Source organism: Myotis nattereri, assembly GCF_964212035.1.
Source record: "Myotis nattereri genome assembly, chromosome: 1".
NCBI lineage: Eukaryota > Metazoa > Chordata > Mammalia > Chiroptera > Vespertilionidae > Myotis > Myotis nattereri.
Genome location: NC_138075.1, coordinates 144,176,193 through 144,190,313, shown reverse-complemented (window position 1 = coordinate 144,190,313; position 14,121 = coordinate 144,176,193). Strand labels below are relative to the sequence as shown.

Below are 14,121 nucleotides of genomic sequence, written 5' to 3'. Positions count from 1 at the left end.
CCGGGGCCTCCCTTCCTGCGGTTAGCCAGCCGGCCCTACCCCCTGGTTGAACTCCCATTTGAACTCCTGGTTGAATTCCCAGTTGAGGTGACAATTTGCATATTAGGCTTTTATTATATAGGATATGTGAGTGTAAGGATGTGCAACAAAGAGACGCGAAAAACAACATTTTTGAGGTGAAATACATAATACAGAAAAATAAAATACAGTAAGTTGAAAAAAACTTTGTCCTTAGAGTCAACCTTTCATGATGGTAAAGAACACATTCAGAATATCTTCACTTTTAAGTAAGCCAGAAGTCTGATTTTCTTAAGCATAAGTCATCTTTCCAAGGTAGTTAGCTGGCACATATCCTTTCTGCCCTCGAGCTTCAGCTAACCACCACTCTTTATTGCCACTTAGATCACAAAATCTAAGTATATGAACTCTTTGGTATTCCTGAAGGCTGAGTTCACAGTTACTCCGTGCTTCAAAGGCATGAACTGCATAGAAAATCTAGACAAAGAAGCAAATGACATTAATTAGAAACAGAGTCTAAAAATGTTGATAAATGTTAATAAAGATTGCCAACCTTTTAGAAGGAATGCTAGTTTTCTTATTTTCCCAAAATTATATTTCCTCAATTCCCTCTGGGTGTATTTTGCTAAAGTGTAGTCCAGATATGAATATAGCGAAATCAGCATTCTCATTGTTCTGTTGGGAGGAGTCTGAACTCTACTTGAAGGCAATTTGGCAGCTTCTGTTTAAAATTTTTTAAAATATTCATTTTAAAAAATAATAGCTCTAAGAATCTCTGCTACAGAATAGAAACAGTGACAGATTTTTACACAATAATGTTATTGCAATACCCATTTATAAGGTGAAAAGTGGGAGAAGAGTGAAAATAACACTGAAGATTCAGCAAGAGAATAAATCCTAGACCATACACTAAAGAAGTCAGTAGTCATTACAAGTGACTAATAATATGGAAAAATCATCATAAAATAGTAAGCAAAAAAGACATAAAATCAGATGTACAATATAAGCCTAATATTGTTAGATTCTTTGGTAGAGTTAGAGGTGATTTTCACTTCCCCTTGTTTCCTTATTTTCTAAACCTATATAATGACAATGTAATAAACTTATAATATTTAAAATATTTAAATTACCTAGAAGAAACTAGTAAAACACATTTCCATCAAAAGAAATTTTCTCCAGCCTCAAAAGAATACTTCGCAATTAGTAGCTGCATAAAAAGCCACTAAGTAAATCTTAAGTCCCTCTTCCACTAAAATCATAAAACTGTTAATAAAAATGTTTTTTGTTTTGGCATAAAATTAAACAATCAACTAATAACATGTATTCATTCATTTCATCAGAATGTATTAAGTACCTATTAAGCACCAGATATTATATTATCATAGAACTTGTAACCCAGCTAGGCGGGAAAATTAAAAAAAGAAAAGAAAAGAAAGGCATGGGGGGGGGGCGGGGTGGGAGGTGGAAGAGAGCATAGAAGGGATAAATGGTGATGAGAGGAGAGAGAGAGAGAGAGAGAGAGAGAGAGAGAGAGAGAGAGAGAGAGAGAGGAGGAAGGGAGGAAGACAAAACAAGAAAATGCCTTATGCATGCAGGTGATATATCAGCTCATTGTGAGCTGGTTTTTGGAATAAGTAATCTTTTATAGGTGACACAAGGGGTGGATATATCATATTCAAAGGTATATGAAAACAGTATATGAGAACGACAAGCAGATTAACTTGCTCAAAATTGAGGGTCAATGTAAAATGGAACTATTAGAAATAAGGTGACTTGTTGAGCAGGGAGAGACTGGGCAATGTGGGGAGGGGACTGTAGTTAGAATTACAGTTGGTTTTTGAATCTTAAACTATTATTTAACTTTTGGTAAGATTCTGATAGCATTGATTTGTGTACCATCTCAACAACTCAGCATGAGTCCACCTCGAGGAAAGGCACCCCATTTTCTCCATTGAGCACGTCAGAGTAGACAGTAGTAATTCAAATATATGTTGATTTGACTTGAAAGTAACCTGAAAGGCTTGGATATCATACAAGAACATATAAAAGATCATCTTGCATCATGCGAGATACAAGGCAGATTGTTGGGCATGGATTATTTTGTAATTTAAAAAGTAAAGAAAACAGCCTGGCTGGTGTGGCTCGGTGGTTGAGCATCGACCTATGAACCAGGAGGTCACAGTTTGATTCCAGGTCAGAGCACATGCCCTGATTGCGGGCTCAATCCCCACTGGGGTGCATGCAGGAGGCAGCTGATCAATGATTCTCTCTCATTGTTGTTTCTTTCTCTCTCTCCCACTCCCTCTCTGAAATAAATTTTAAAAAACATTTTTTTAAAGTAAATGAAACAAAAAGGGAGGTACCATAAAATCTTGAGCAGTGGAATAGCAGCAATAATAACTACCTTTTATAGCACTCGTGACAATTTACATGTCAAATGTGCTTTATCCTCAACAGCCCTGTGAACTATGATTTGGAGAAGTAGCAACATGCTCTCAATCACAGAGGTAGTGGGTGCTGCTAGGACCACATCCTCTAACTCCTGTGCTTGGTCCAGGTATCAAAATACTTTAGGAGCTGAACTCTTGTTCTAGCAAAGGTGTGCAGAGTGTATTCTTGCAGAAAGGGATTGGGCTCTCTAATATGTTGCTGCTCTGTTGGTTTTGTGTGTGGGGGGTGGGGGTGGGGTGGGGTTTATTGTTTAAAGTATTACATATGTCTCCTTTTCCCCCCGATTGACCCTCACCACCACTCCCCTCCCCCAGGACAAGACCCCACCACCCCAGTGTCTGTGTCCATTGGTATTGCTCTATATTTGTTGTTGTTTAGAAAGTAAAGACCCTGAATAGATCCTCCAGAGCTAAGTGGAGGACTTGGCTTGCAAAAGCATTCAGGAATGTGATGTACCATAGCACAGCTCCTGAGAAATAATCTGTAAGAGCCCACATGAGCAGTCGCTAGCCATCTTTTGTAATTTTTATACATAATATATGCATTTTACCAATGCAGCTATAGATTTTTTTTTTTTTTAGCAAGTCGAGTCACCTACTAGTATATGATTCCTAAATACAGTTTACCCTTGAGTAATGTGGGGCGGAGCTTACAGCACTGACCCCCTCCTCCTGCAGCTGAAAACCCACGTATAATTTTTAACACCCCTCCTGAAACTTAATTACAGACAGTCCTCAATTTACAGTTACGCTGGACTCGACGTACATCGTTTCGTGGTTACGTTGCCATCTCCCAATTATTTATAAAAAAAAAAAGTTCCATCATTTCAACATATGTACATATGTGCTTTATGTTTTTTATTATTTCTTTACCACAAGTAAAGGTCAGGAATTGTTATCTTTCTTTTAATTTTTTTTTACTGTTTCACTTCATTACTGCTGTGTATGTGCTCCATGTGAGTGACGTAGGTGCTTACGTAGGTGGGTTCTGACTTACGGCGAAAATCACGTTATGTCTCACGCAGTAGGAACGGATCTCCGACGTAACCCGAAGACCTACTGTACTGATAGCCTTCTGTTGATTGGAACCTTTAACATAAAGCTGATTAACAAATATTTTGTATGTTATATGTATTATGTGCCTCATTCTTATCAAAAAGGAATCTAGAGAAAAGAAAATGTTAAGAAAATCATAGGGCATATAAGTGCACCTACACATTTTAAATGTGTTGGTCGACTGTATCTGTGCTCACCTTTCATTTTAGCACATGTTTTTTTTTAATGGGAGTATATAAAATCTTCCACATTGATCTGTTTGGTCTGAAATTGTAACAGCTTATATTTTAAACACTAAATATTGATTCTCATGAAACTAAATTTTAAAGTGCAAAATTATAACATATACTTTCAATAATTTAAATGATCATGGTTCAAAATTAAATAGGATGAGCAGTTTTCAGTTTTTATATATGTTTATGCCCCCCATTTAACATAAGATAGATATTCAAAATGGAAATAAGTCTACTTTTAAAGAGACAACAGTTCATAACATTGGACTACAAGTTAGAAGTTTTCAACCTGTTATGGATTCAAAGTTAAAGACTTTCTTATATTTAAGATAGTTTAATAATTCTAGTCTGGCCAAAACCGGTTTGGCTCAGTGGATGGAGCGTCGGCCTGCGGACTGAGGGGTCCCCGGTTCGATTCCGGTCGGGGGCATGTGCCTGGGTTGCGGGCACATCCCCAGTAGATGTGCAGGAGGCAGCTGATCGATATTTCTGACTCTCTGACTCTCTCCCTTCCTCTCTGTAAGAAATCAATAAAATACATTTTAAAAAAAATAATTCTAGTCTGTATCTTTCTTTCAATGTTAACATGTTTTCATCTAGACACATTACAATTTAAGTCATAATCATCTGAATCTTTGGCATTTCTTTCATTTTATTTTTCCCATCACCATTTATCCCCTCCATGCCCTCTTCCAGCTCCACCTCTGCCCTGCCGCAATCACCACACTGTTGTCCATGTTCCTTGGCATTTCTTAAAATAATATCTTATTGTTGGCTTCCTTTTAAAGCCCTGGCTCATTTTATGTACAATATTCTATGAATGCAATCCAGTTGTCCACAGCATTTGGTTTTTTAATAATACTCTGTATTACTGTATTATGGACTCATACCCAATTTATTACCCACTGTTTATAACCACCAGATCATTCCCAGTTCAGCATTTCCTTATTCTATATTAGTGCATTTAATTATTCCTTCCTTAGTGAGCCACATTACTGGTCTTCACTGAATCTCATTTTTTTTTCTTTTATCCCAGTTCTTCAATTAGCAACAACAAAAATCATAATATATTTTAATAAGGCTTTCCAAAACTAAAAAAACAACTATAAACCAGTATTTACAGTATTATAGTATAGTAGAGGCCCGGTGTACAAAATTTGTGCATGAGGGGTGGGGGGAGGGGGATGGGGGAGGTACCCTCAGCCCAGCCTGCACCCTCTCCAATCCAGGACCCCTGGGACATCCATCTCACAATCCTGGACCGCTGGCTCCTAACCGCTCACATGTCTGCCGGCCTGATCACCCCTAACCACCTTTGCCTGCTGGCCTGATTGCCCCCAACTGCTTCCCCCGCAGGTCTGGTTCCCCCTTATTGCCCCCCCCCCGCTGGCCTGGTTGCCCCTAACTGCCCCCCCCCCGGCCTGGTTGCCCCCAGCTGCCCACCCTGCCAGCCTGGTCACCCCTCAATGTTCTCCCACTGGCCTGGTACCCCCCAACTGCTCTCCTCTGCTGGCCTGGTCACCCCAAATACCCCCTTCTGCCAGCCTGGTTGCCCTCAACTGCCCCGCCCCCCGCCAGCCTGGTCACTTTGACTGCCTCCCCTGCCAGCCTGGTCACCCCACACAGCCTGCTGTTCAGTCATTTGGTCACCCCTCACTGCCTGCCCTGCCAACCTGGTCGCCCCATGCAGCCTGCTGTTCAGTCGACAGGTTGTTTTGGTCATCACGGTCATTGCCTTTTTATATATATAGATACAGCTCAGGAAGCCAAAATAGTTATTTCACATTTTTAAATATGCTCATTTTTCTTTCTTACCCTGCAGGACAAGCTTTCGTGTACTTTAGTTAACAATTCTATATTATAAAAGGCTAATATGCAAATAGACTGAATGGCAGAACAACCAAAAATCTGAACAACTGGTCGCTATGATGTGTGCTGACCACCAGGGGCATGCTCGGAACATAGCAGGTATCATCAGCAGGCAGCAGAGCGCGGAACATGGCAGGCATTGGCCATGGCAGGATGGTGGAGCAGGTGAGTGGGGGCACCAGACCAAGGTGGGGTGCTGGTTGCTGTCATAGGGGTGAGCCTCTGGTGGTTAATGGAAATGTTTGCTCCCTCACACTGCAGTCCCACCTGGTACTCCTACCTGCTGCTGGTGCCAGCCCTGCTTGTACCCTCTGCTGGTACTGGAGCTGCTGCTCGCACCCGCTGCCGGTGCCTGGCACTGGCCCTGATCGCTCATCACCATCAGTGGGTGTGAGCGGCAGCTACTGGCCCCGATCGCCTCTCAGGGCTTCTCTACCTCCCCCTGCTCCTGAGGGGCAATCAGGGCCAGCAGCCACCTCTCGCACCTGCTGCTGGCACCAGAGCCGCTGCTTGCACCCAGTGACAGCACTGGCCCCAATCACTCCACGCTGTCAGTGGGTGCGAGCAGGGCTGGCGCATGGGAGTGGCGGCTGGAGTGGAGCTGCCAGCAGACAGGGGACCAGGAGGACGTGGTGGGAGGGGTTGGGCGGGAGTGTGGAGAATGGGCCGAGAACCGCCCCTGTGCCCACTGCAGCCTTGTGGCCCACAGTTCCTTTCAAGGCACCCGAAATCATGCACTGGCCCCCTAGTTATGTATGATTATTACACAAGTAATTTTTATTAATAAAAAACAATTTTAAATAAAGATAAGCAAAAAAGAAAAGAAACCATTCAACTGCTATTAATACCTTGCTTTCCTTGCTTGCATCCTGCCTTCCTTTCTTCGTCATTTATCTTTTTTTCTACCTACCCACCTGAAGTGCTAATAAACATACAATTAGAGTACACATAATTTTTGCAATCTGTTTTTTCACTTGAAAATATAGTAAAAAATCTTTTCATGTCATTAAAACTTTCTAAAGCGTCATTTTAACGACTACTTAAATACATTAAGCTCCAGCCTGCTGACTTTTGAAGCATTTCCTAAACAATAATATACTACATATATAGCATTATTATTATTATTATTATTATTATTATTATTATTATAAGTAGTTGAAAATGTAAGGACGGAGGGCCAGACAATGAATTTAGAATTAGCAGCAAAAAACAACTAACTTCTAATAAGTCAAAAATTACATCCTCAGCATAATATATGTGGGGGGGGGGGGGGAAAGTGCACTTATTCTCAGACATTGAAATTCCCACCAAAATTGGATTTTAGCTATTATTTAAACCCAGTCCTTTTGAGAAGTACCAAAGATTGCATCACAATAGTTCGGCATCCTGCTTGCCACACATGGCATCTTAGAGACTGTGGTAGTTGTGAATGTGATGGGCATGCCTGTGGTTATGTTATATGGAAGGGATTTTGCAGAAGTGCCTAATAAATTGACTTCGAGGTAGTCACAGCTTATCTTGAGTAGCCTGACTTGATGAGAGATTGGAAACCAGAAGGACGCTCACCTGCTGGCCTTGAAGAAGCAGCCAGCCATGCTGTGAGCCGCTTAGTGGTCACCACATACACATCTCTGAGAGCAGCCTCTCAGTGCTGAGCGGCCTCATGGCCCTTGGCTGGTGACCAGCAAGGAAAGAGAGGCCTCAGTCCTACTGGCACTGAATTCACCCAGCAACCACAAACGTGGAAGGGAACCTGAAGTTTCAAAAAGAGCACAGACCAGCCAAAGTCTAGGCTGCAGCTCTGTGAGATGCTAAGCAGAGCCCCCAGCTAAGCTGTGCCTGGATTCCTAACCATGGAAATGGTGAGCTAATAAATGTATGTTGTTTTAAGCTACCTATTTTGTGATAATTTGTTATGCATCATAGAAAATTAATATATATCATGCTGTTACTATTTGATGAGCAAAAGGGGGGAATACATTATAATGGGAAGGCATATTTTTTACTGCTTTTATGCTTTTTGATATAGCATAAAGTAGAGAGCAAAGAAGAAGTTAAAAATTAAGTCCCTTACTATAAATCAGTCCTACCAATTTGTGAATATCCATTGGTTCATACCCATTATTCTATGTCTCTGGATCATAAATTAGGAGAGCTTCTAAAACATTCAGAGAAAGTCCCTGCTTTCTGCCTGTGGTGTGCATGTAAGATTCTGAATGAGTTGATACTGAGGCCCCAATATGTAGATTGACAATACTTCCTAGTTACACCTGTTTAGTGTCTCGTCTAGAGGCATTCTCTTTCATTAACAAAAGTTTCTCATTATAGGTAGCAAGAATTTTCACCCTACCTTAAAACTCCTGAACCACTATAACCATTGTAGAAAATGCTGGAAGCTCTTTACCCAACAATTTTTTCTTGATTGGGTGGAAGAATTGATAAATATAAGTTAAGCTTCCAGAGCAATGGTTTCTACCTTTTTCAATAGAATTTCCCTTTGAAAATCCAGTGAAAGATATGGACTTCTTTTACCATAGTTATATACATAAGCAGGCAGTTTGGAACATATTTGAGAAAATTCATAAAACCCCCCAAATCCCATTCACAGAACCCTTTTATTCTTTGAGTTCTTCCAGGTTAAAAACAGCTTTGGTGTAAAAATCACACAGCCAATAAAGTCGTAAGTCAATCAGAACTTGCCTGTTTTGGACTGATTTTTAGGCCCCACTGAATCCCCTGAATATCAAATAGAGGCCAAGGCCACCCATCCATCTGTCTTTCTTGCCAGGATCCACTACCACCACCAATAAGGCTAGATTACAGCTGATAACCTCCCTTGACAATGTGCTGTTGCAATTCTGGAAGAGAGCAAGGGAAGTGTTGCTGCCATGGTATGAAAGGATAGGGAAAGAAATGCTGACCCCAAGTGTCATCCAATTAAGGCAGTACAGGTTTCAGTTGATATTCCTGATAATAAAATAAAATCAAGAACAAAAGTCTAGTCACACAAAAAAATTGCCTTGTAGGTTACCTCAAATGTGCACATTACAATAAACATGTATTTTCACTGTTCACAAAGATGATGCAATTTACTCCCACTTTTCAATCACTTTATAAAATCAATTTATTAAAAAAGGAGGTAGATATTTAGCTGCTGTTGCCTAAGGTACATTGTTAAGTAAAAAAAGATTATTTAACACATGCATGTTTTCACTCATATAAATATGTGTTTGTATATGCACAAAGTCTGAAAAGATAATCTGAATATTGCCTCTGAATCAGAGTATAACTGGGGAAGGAATTAATATATATTATATATATATAATCTTTCTACTTTTTAAACTTTTCACAAATAGCATGTATTACCTTTATACAAAACAAAATCTATACTAATAAAAACCTAGGTGGTCCTCACACTCTCCTGCAACGCCCTCACATCATCACAAGATGGCCACCCTCACATCATCACAAGATGGCTGCCACAAGATGGCTGGCAGGGGAGCAGTTAGGGGGTGATCAGGCTGGCAGGCAGAAGCGGCTAGGGACAATCAGGCAGGCAGGCAGGCAGACAAGTGATTAGGAGCCAGCTGTCCCGGATTGTGAGAGGGATGTCCCAGATTGGAGAGGATGAAGGTTGGGCTGAAGGATATCCCACCCCTCCACCCCCGCCCTGCACGAATTTCGTGCACTGGGCCTCTAGTTAATTAATAAAAAGCCACTAAAAAAAAGCAACTTAAAAAAAGAACCTGCCAAAACCGGTTTGGCTCAGTGGATAGAGCGTTGGCCTGCGGACTGAAAGGTCCCGGGTTCGATTCTGGTCAAGGGCATGTACCTGGGTTGCGGGCATATCCCCAGTAGGAGATGTGCAGGAGGCAGCTGATCGATGTTTCTCTCTCATCGATGTTTCTGACTCTCTATCTCTCTCCCTTCCTCTCTGTAAAAAATCAATAAAATATATTTAAAAAAAGAACCAGGTAATTGGGTAGTTGATCACCACTTGGGGATATAAAGTTAAATATATTAAAACTTTCTGAAGTAGAATAAAGGAACTCTACATTATAGTTAACTAACCATTTGCAAAAGAATCATCCCAATCGCCTTTGCATTGATGCATTGAGGGAAAAGTAGCTCTTAAAAAATGTCATTATATGTTATATGTCATTTTACAAGATTAAAAATGGCCAATTCATTGATAACTCAATGCAGATATTGCCCTCAGAAGAATTACGAACAGTTTTCCAGAGGCTACTGATGGTGGCAATCTGTTCAGTAAGAGCTGTTTTCCTCTGATGGGGGGAGTATAAGAAGACCACCTTCACTCTATGTACATCACAGCAGGGTAAAGGTAGCACCACTACTTACTGAGTGCCACTCCATGCCTGGTACTTTACACATCCACATTATCCCTGATCCTCACATCAACTCTGCCAAATAGGAATTAATGTCCTTATGCCTGCATTTGAGGAAACAGACTTAGAGAGGGAATTCCCTGCAAACACTTGCACCGAGAGTAAGCGCTAATAGAGTTACTGACAGGTCTTGACGTCAAAGCTGATGCTCTTCCACCAAGTCTTACCGTAAGAAAGAGAGCCATCAGCGAGAACATCTTTCATGATTTGAACAGCCACGTGTCTTTACATCAAGGTTGAAACTCTTACCTGCTCGTCTACCTCTTGAAAGCTGTCAACATCAGTGCCGTTTGTTTCAAACTTTCCACATGTGCCACTCAGAGAGGAGCTGCTGTCACTTATGCTACCTTCTGGGGTGCTTGTGACACTGTCCCTAGTTGGCCGCGAAGACACAAAGAGGCTGATGTTATCAAAGTCATCATCACAGGACCTGTTCTCAGCACCCGCCTTCTGCGCTTTGGCCGGATTGTAGGGTTTTAGGAAGGAAGAGTACACATATCCTTTAATAACTAGACAGGAGTCAAAAGAAAGAAGAAACAAGGTCATTCGTATACAGTTTCCAAACATTCGTGTTTAGAGAAGCACACAGAGGTCCCCGAAAGAACCAGAGGAGAGGTGATAGTTCTGTGCATCTTAAGCAAATCACTTACTTCCTGTGTCAACAAGCCACCTGCTCGTACTCCCCAGTGGATCTTTCTGCTCCATCACAGCCACCAACTCCCCTTCCAGAAGATTGATGTCATGTTCTTGTGTAGCATTGCATTTGCGCTTCGCTTGGTAGAGCTCCTCTGTAGTGTACGTGGACAGAAGCCTGGAGCGGTGATTGTCAGTTTGACGTGGCTCTTCTGGCTGGGAGGGGCAAGGAGGAATTCTGGTTTAGACAGCTGTGTTCTAAAATCCTCACTGGGTTGATAAACACTTCTCCTCTGGAATTTTTTAAAATGTTGAAGCCATACATGGATCTGGGATTATTTCAGTGCTGAGGCATAGATTGGGCTATTATTGTGAAGTACCCAGCTGAGTTATACAGTGAAAAAATCTCTAGCTAGCACATGAGGGCAGTGTTGTAGAAAAGAAAGAAAATTCAAAGGAAATAAGAAGGCAGAGGTTCTAATCCCTCTCTTACGGTGAACGCATTTTTAGCTCTTTGTCACACTGTAGACATGTCCTTGCATATTAAGCACTTGATACATATTTAATTAAGTATATTGTAGATGTGTATGTCTTTTTCTGGGAGATAGTACCAGTAAACTAGGCAGGGGTCAAGAGGCCTAGCCCCATCCCAGCTCTGCCACTAAGGGACTTTGAAAAGGCTACTTCATCTCTGCAGCCTGGGATTCCTTATTTAGAAAAAGTGAAAGGTTTGAACTATACAATTTAGTTCTATAAAATTCTAATATTTATTCAACAGATACTTATAAAATATCTATCTTATATCAGACGCCATTTAAGTTGCTTGGAATAAATACATCATGTACAAAACATAAAAATCTATATATACACTTAGAGTTCATAGTGTAGAGGGTAAAAAGAGATAAAAGTGTCTGCATAAAATAAGTGTAAGTGACAGGATATTAGAATGAGATAAGTGATGTGGAAAATAATATAAATTGTGGTTTAAACAAGAAAAAGAAGTGATAGTCATCATTGGCATGAATGTTACCAAACTCACCGGAATTTGCACAGGCTTCTTCTTTTCAAAACTAAGTTTTCTCTCAATAAAGGTGGCACTGTTGTCCTTTATGAAATTCAGATTTTGAACCTTTTCTAGTACTCTGTTCTGCATTTCAGAGATGTTTGAAACCAACAATGGTACCTATAGGCAGAAATAAGATGACATTGTTCCAAGACAACTACTTAACCAGTTAGGTACTGAGTTTAGTAGAGCTGTGAAGAACAGTTGAGAAAGTACAGGGGAGTTCCACAGTGAAAAATTAGGTCAACATTAGAATCAGAAAAAAAAAATGGCCTAATTTTCTATCTCCATAAATCCCATTAAAATGATAGGGATAATTTTTTTAAAAGAGATTCAAGCCTAATAAAAGGAGAACAGAAGGAAAAATAGCAATAAAGTTTTGAGGAAAAGGCTCAGGAATTGATGGCAGTAGTCACATTCAATGTGTTGGGTTGGATAGTGGGAAGTGGAAAGAGTCTACATGGTTTTAAAACAGATCAGCAAATATTTTGACATGCTTCCCATCAGGAGATGGAATCCATGTCCCCTCCCCTCAAAACTAGGTAGGCCTTTATGATCACCTCAGTGAGTAGAATGTTGAAATGAATAGGATGATGGAAAAGATGCTGACTTTCAAGATTTGGCTAAAAAAGACCATACAATGTCTACTGGGTTCTCTTGGGACACTCACTCTTGGGGGACTTTCATCACCATGGAAGTCCAGCTGTGCTATGCCACTATATGAAAAGACCATGTTGAAATGTCAGAGAGAAGAGTGACAGAGGGATCTTGAATATTTATAGTGGCACTCTGCAGAATAGCCCAAAAGTGGAAATAACCCAAATGTTCAACTGATAAATGGTTAAATAAAATGTGACTTATCCATATTATGGAGTATTTGGGGGCAATACAAAGAATTAAGTACAGAAACACATTAAAACATGGATGGACCTTGAAAATATGCTGAGTGTGAGAGCCAGTCACAAAAAAAACCCCAAAAAACAAAAACCCACATATTGAATAATTCTGCTTATATCAAATGCCCATTTCTGTAGATACAGAAAAGAGATTGGTGGTCACCCAGGGCTGGGGAAGTTAGGGGGAAAGGTAGAGTCACCACTAATGGCTCAGAGTTTTTTTTTGGGTGTGATGACAATGTTCTAAAATTGACTATGGTGATGGTTGCACAACTCCTGTGAATATACCAAAAAAAATATTGTATATTTTAAGTAGGTGGACTTTATGGTATGTCAATGATACCTCAATAAAGTTTTTAACCTCAAAACAGGGGGCTGGTACTATACTATTTTACAGCTATGCAGTAGACCAGTGTCCTAATCCTATCTAATAATAGACAAACATGGTAATTAATTGTACCTCCGACATGCTTCCTATTGTCTAATCAGGGTGATATGCAAATTAACTGCCAACCAAGATGGCGGCCAGCAGCCAGGCAGCTGAAGTGAACAGGAGGCTTGTTTGCTCCAGTGATGGAGGAAGCCAAGGTTCCCCACCTGCTGCTGCCAGCCTCTGAGCTGCACTCTAAGAAACAATGTTGCAATTATAGAAGCTAAACAAACCCAGAAACCTGCTTTCAGCCAGCTGGGCCTCAGAGCTGGAGCTGCAACAGTGTTTCAATTATAGAAGCCAAACAAACCCAGATACCTGCTTTCAGCAGCCAAGGTCTCAGAGCTGGAGCTGAGCCTCAGAGCTAAAGCTGGCTCTCAGTTCCAGTGACAGCCATAGAAGGTAAATAAATCCCAGAATAAAAAAAAAGAAAGAAAAAAAGGAGAGGTTGGGCGCGTCAGTCACCCGCCAGCCTGAAAACGGCCCTCAGCCCCTCACCCAGACTGGCCAGGCACCCCAGTGGGGACCCCCACCCTGAAGGTGGTGTGACCAGCTGCAAACAGCCATCATCCCCTCATCCAGGCTGGCCAGGCACCCAAGCGGGACCCCCACCCTGATCCAGGACACCCTTCAGGTCAAACCAGCCGGCCCCCACCCGTGCACCAGGCCTCTATCTTATATAGTAAAAGGGTAATACGCAAACTGACCCTAACAGCAGAAGGACTGGGAACGACTGGTCACTATGACACACACTGACCACCAGGCAGCAGATGCTCAATGCAGGAGCTGCCCTCTGGTGGTCAAGGCGCTCTCACATAGGAGGAGCTCTGCTCAGCCACAAGCCAGGCTGATGGCTGCCAGTACAGCGGTGGTAGTGGGAGCCTCTCCTGCCTCCTCAGCAGCGCTAAGGATGTCCAACTGCAGTTTAGGCCTGCTCCCCACTGGCAAGTGGACATCCCTCGAGGGCTGCCAGGCTGCCAGAGAGATGTCTGATTGCCATCTTAGGCCCAATCCCCCATGAGCGGGCCTAAGCCAGCAGGTGGTCATCCCCTGAGGGGACCCAG

General features: G+C 41.6%; 1 protein-coding gene across 2 annotated transcripts in view; it reads right to left on the bottom strand.

Annotated features, from left to right (window-relative positions):
* Positions 1 to 309: 309 nt before the first annotated feature.
* The window catches only part of ARHGEF38 (Rho guanine nucleotide exchange factor 38), a gene marked incomplete at both ends in the record, with an annotated part of 144,531 nt that continues 130,719 nt past the window's right edge, over positions 310 to 14,121 (bottom strand). For both annotated transcript variants that reach the window (XM_081098897.1, XM_081098898.1), the window contains 4 exons: positions 310 to 495; positions 10,285 to 10,544; positions 10,686 to 10,884; positions 11,708 to 11,851. In XM_081098897.1, the coding sequence (XP_080955023.1) occupies positions 310 to 495; positions 10,285 to 10,544; positions 10,686 to 10,884; positions 11,708 to 11,851 (789 nt within the window). The remainder of the gene's footprint in view (positions 496 to 10,284; positions 10,545 to 10,685; positions 10,885 to 11,707; positions 11,852 to 14,121) is intronic.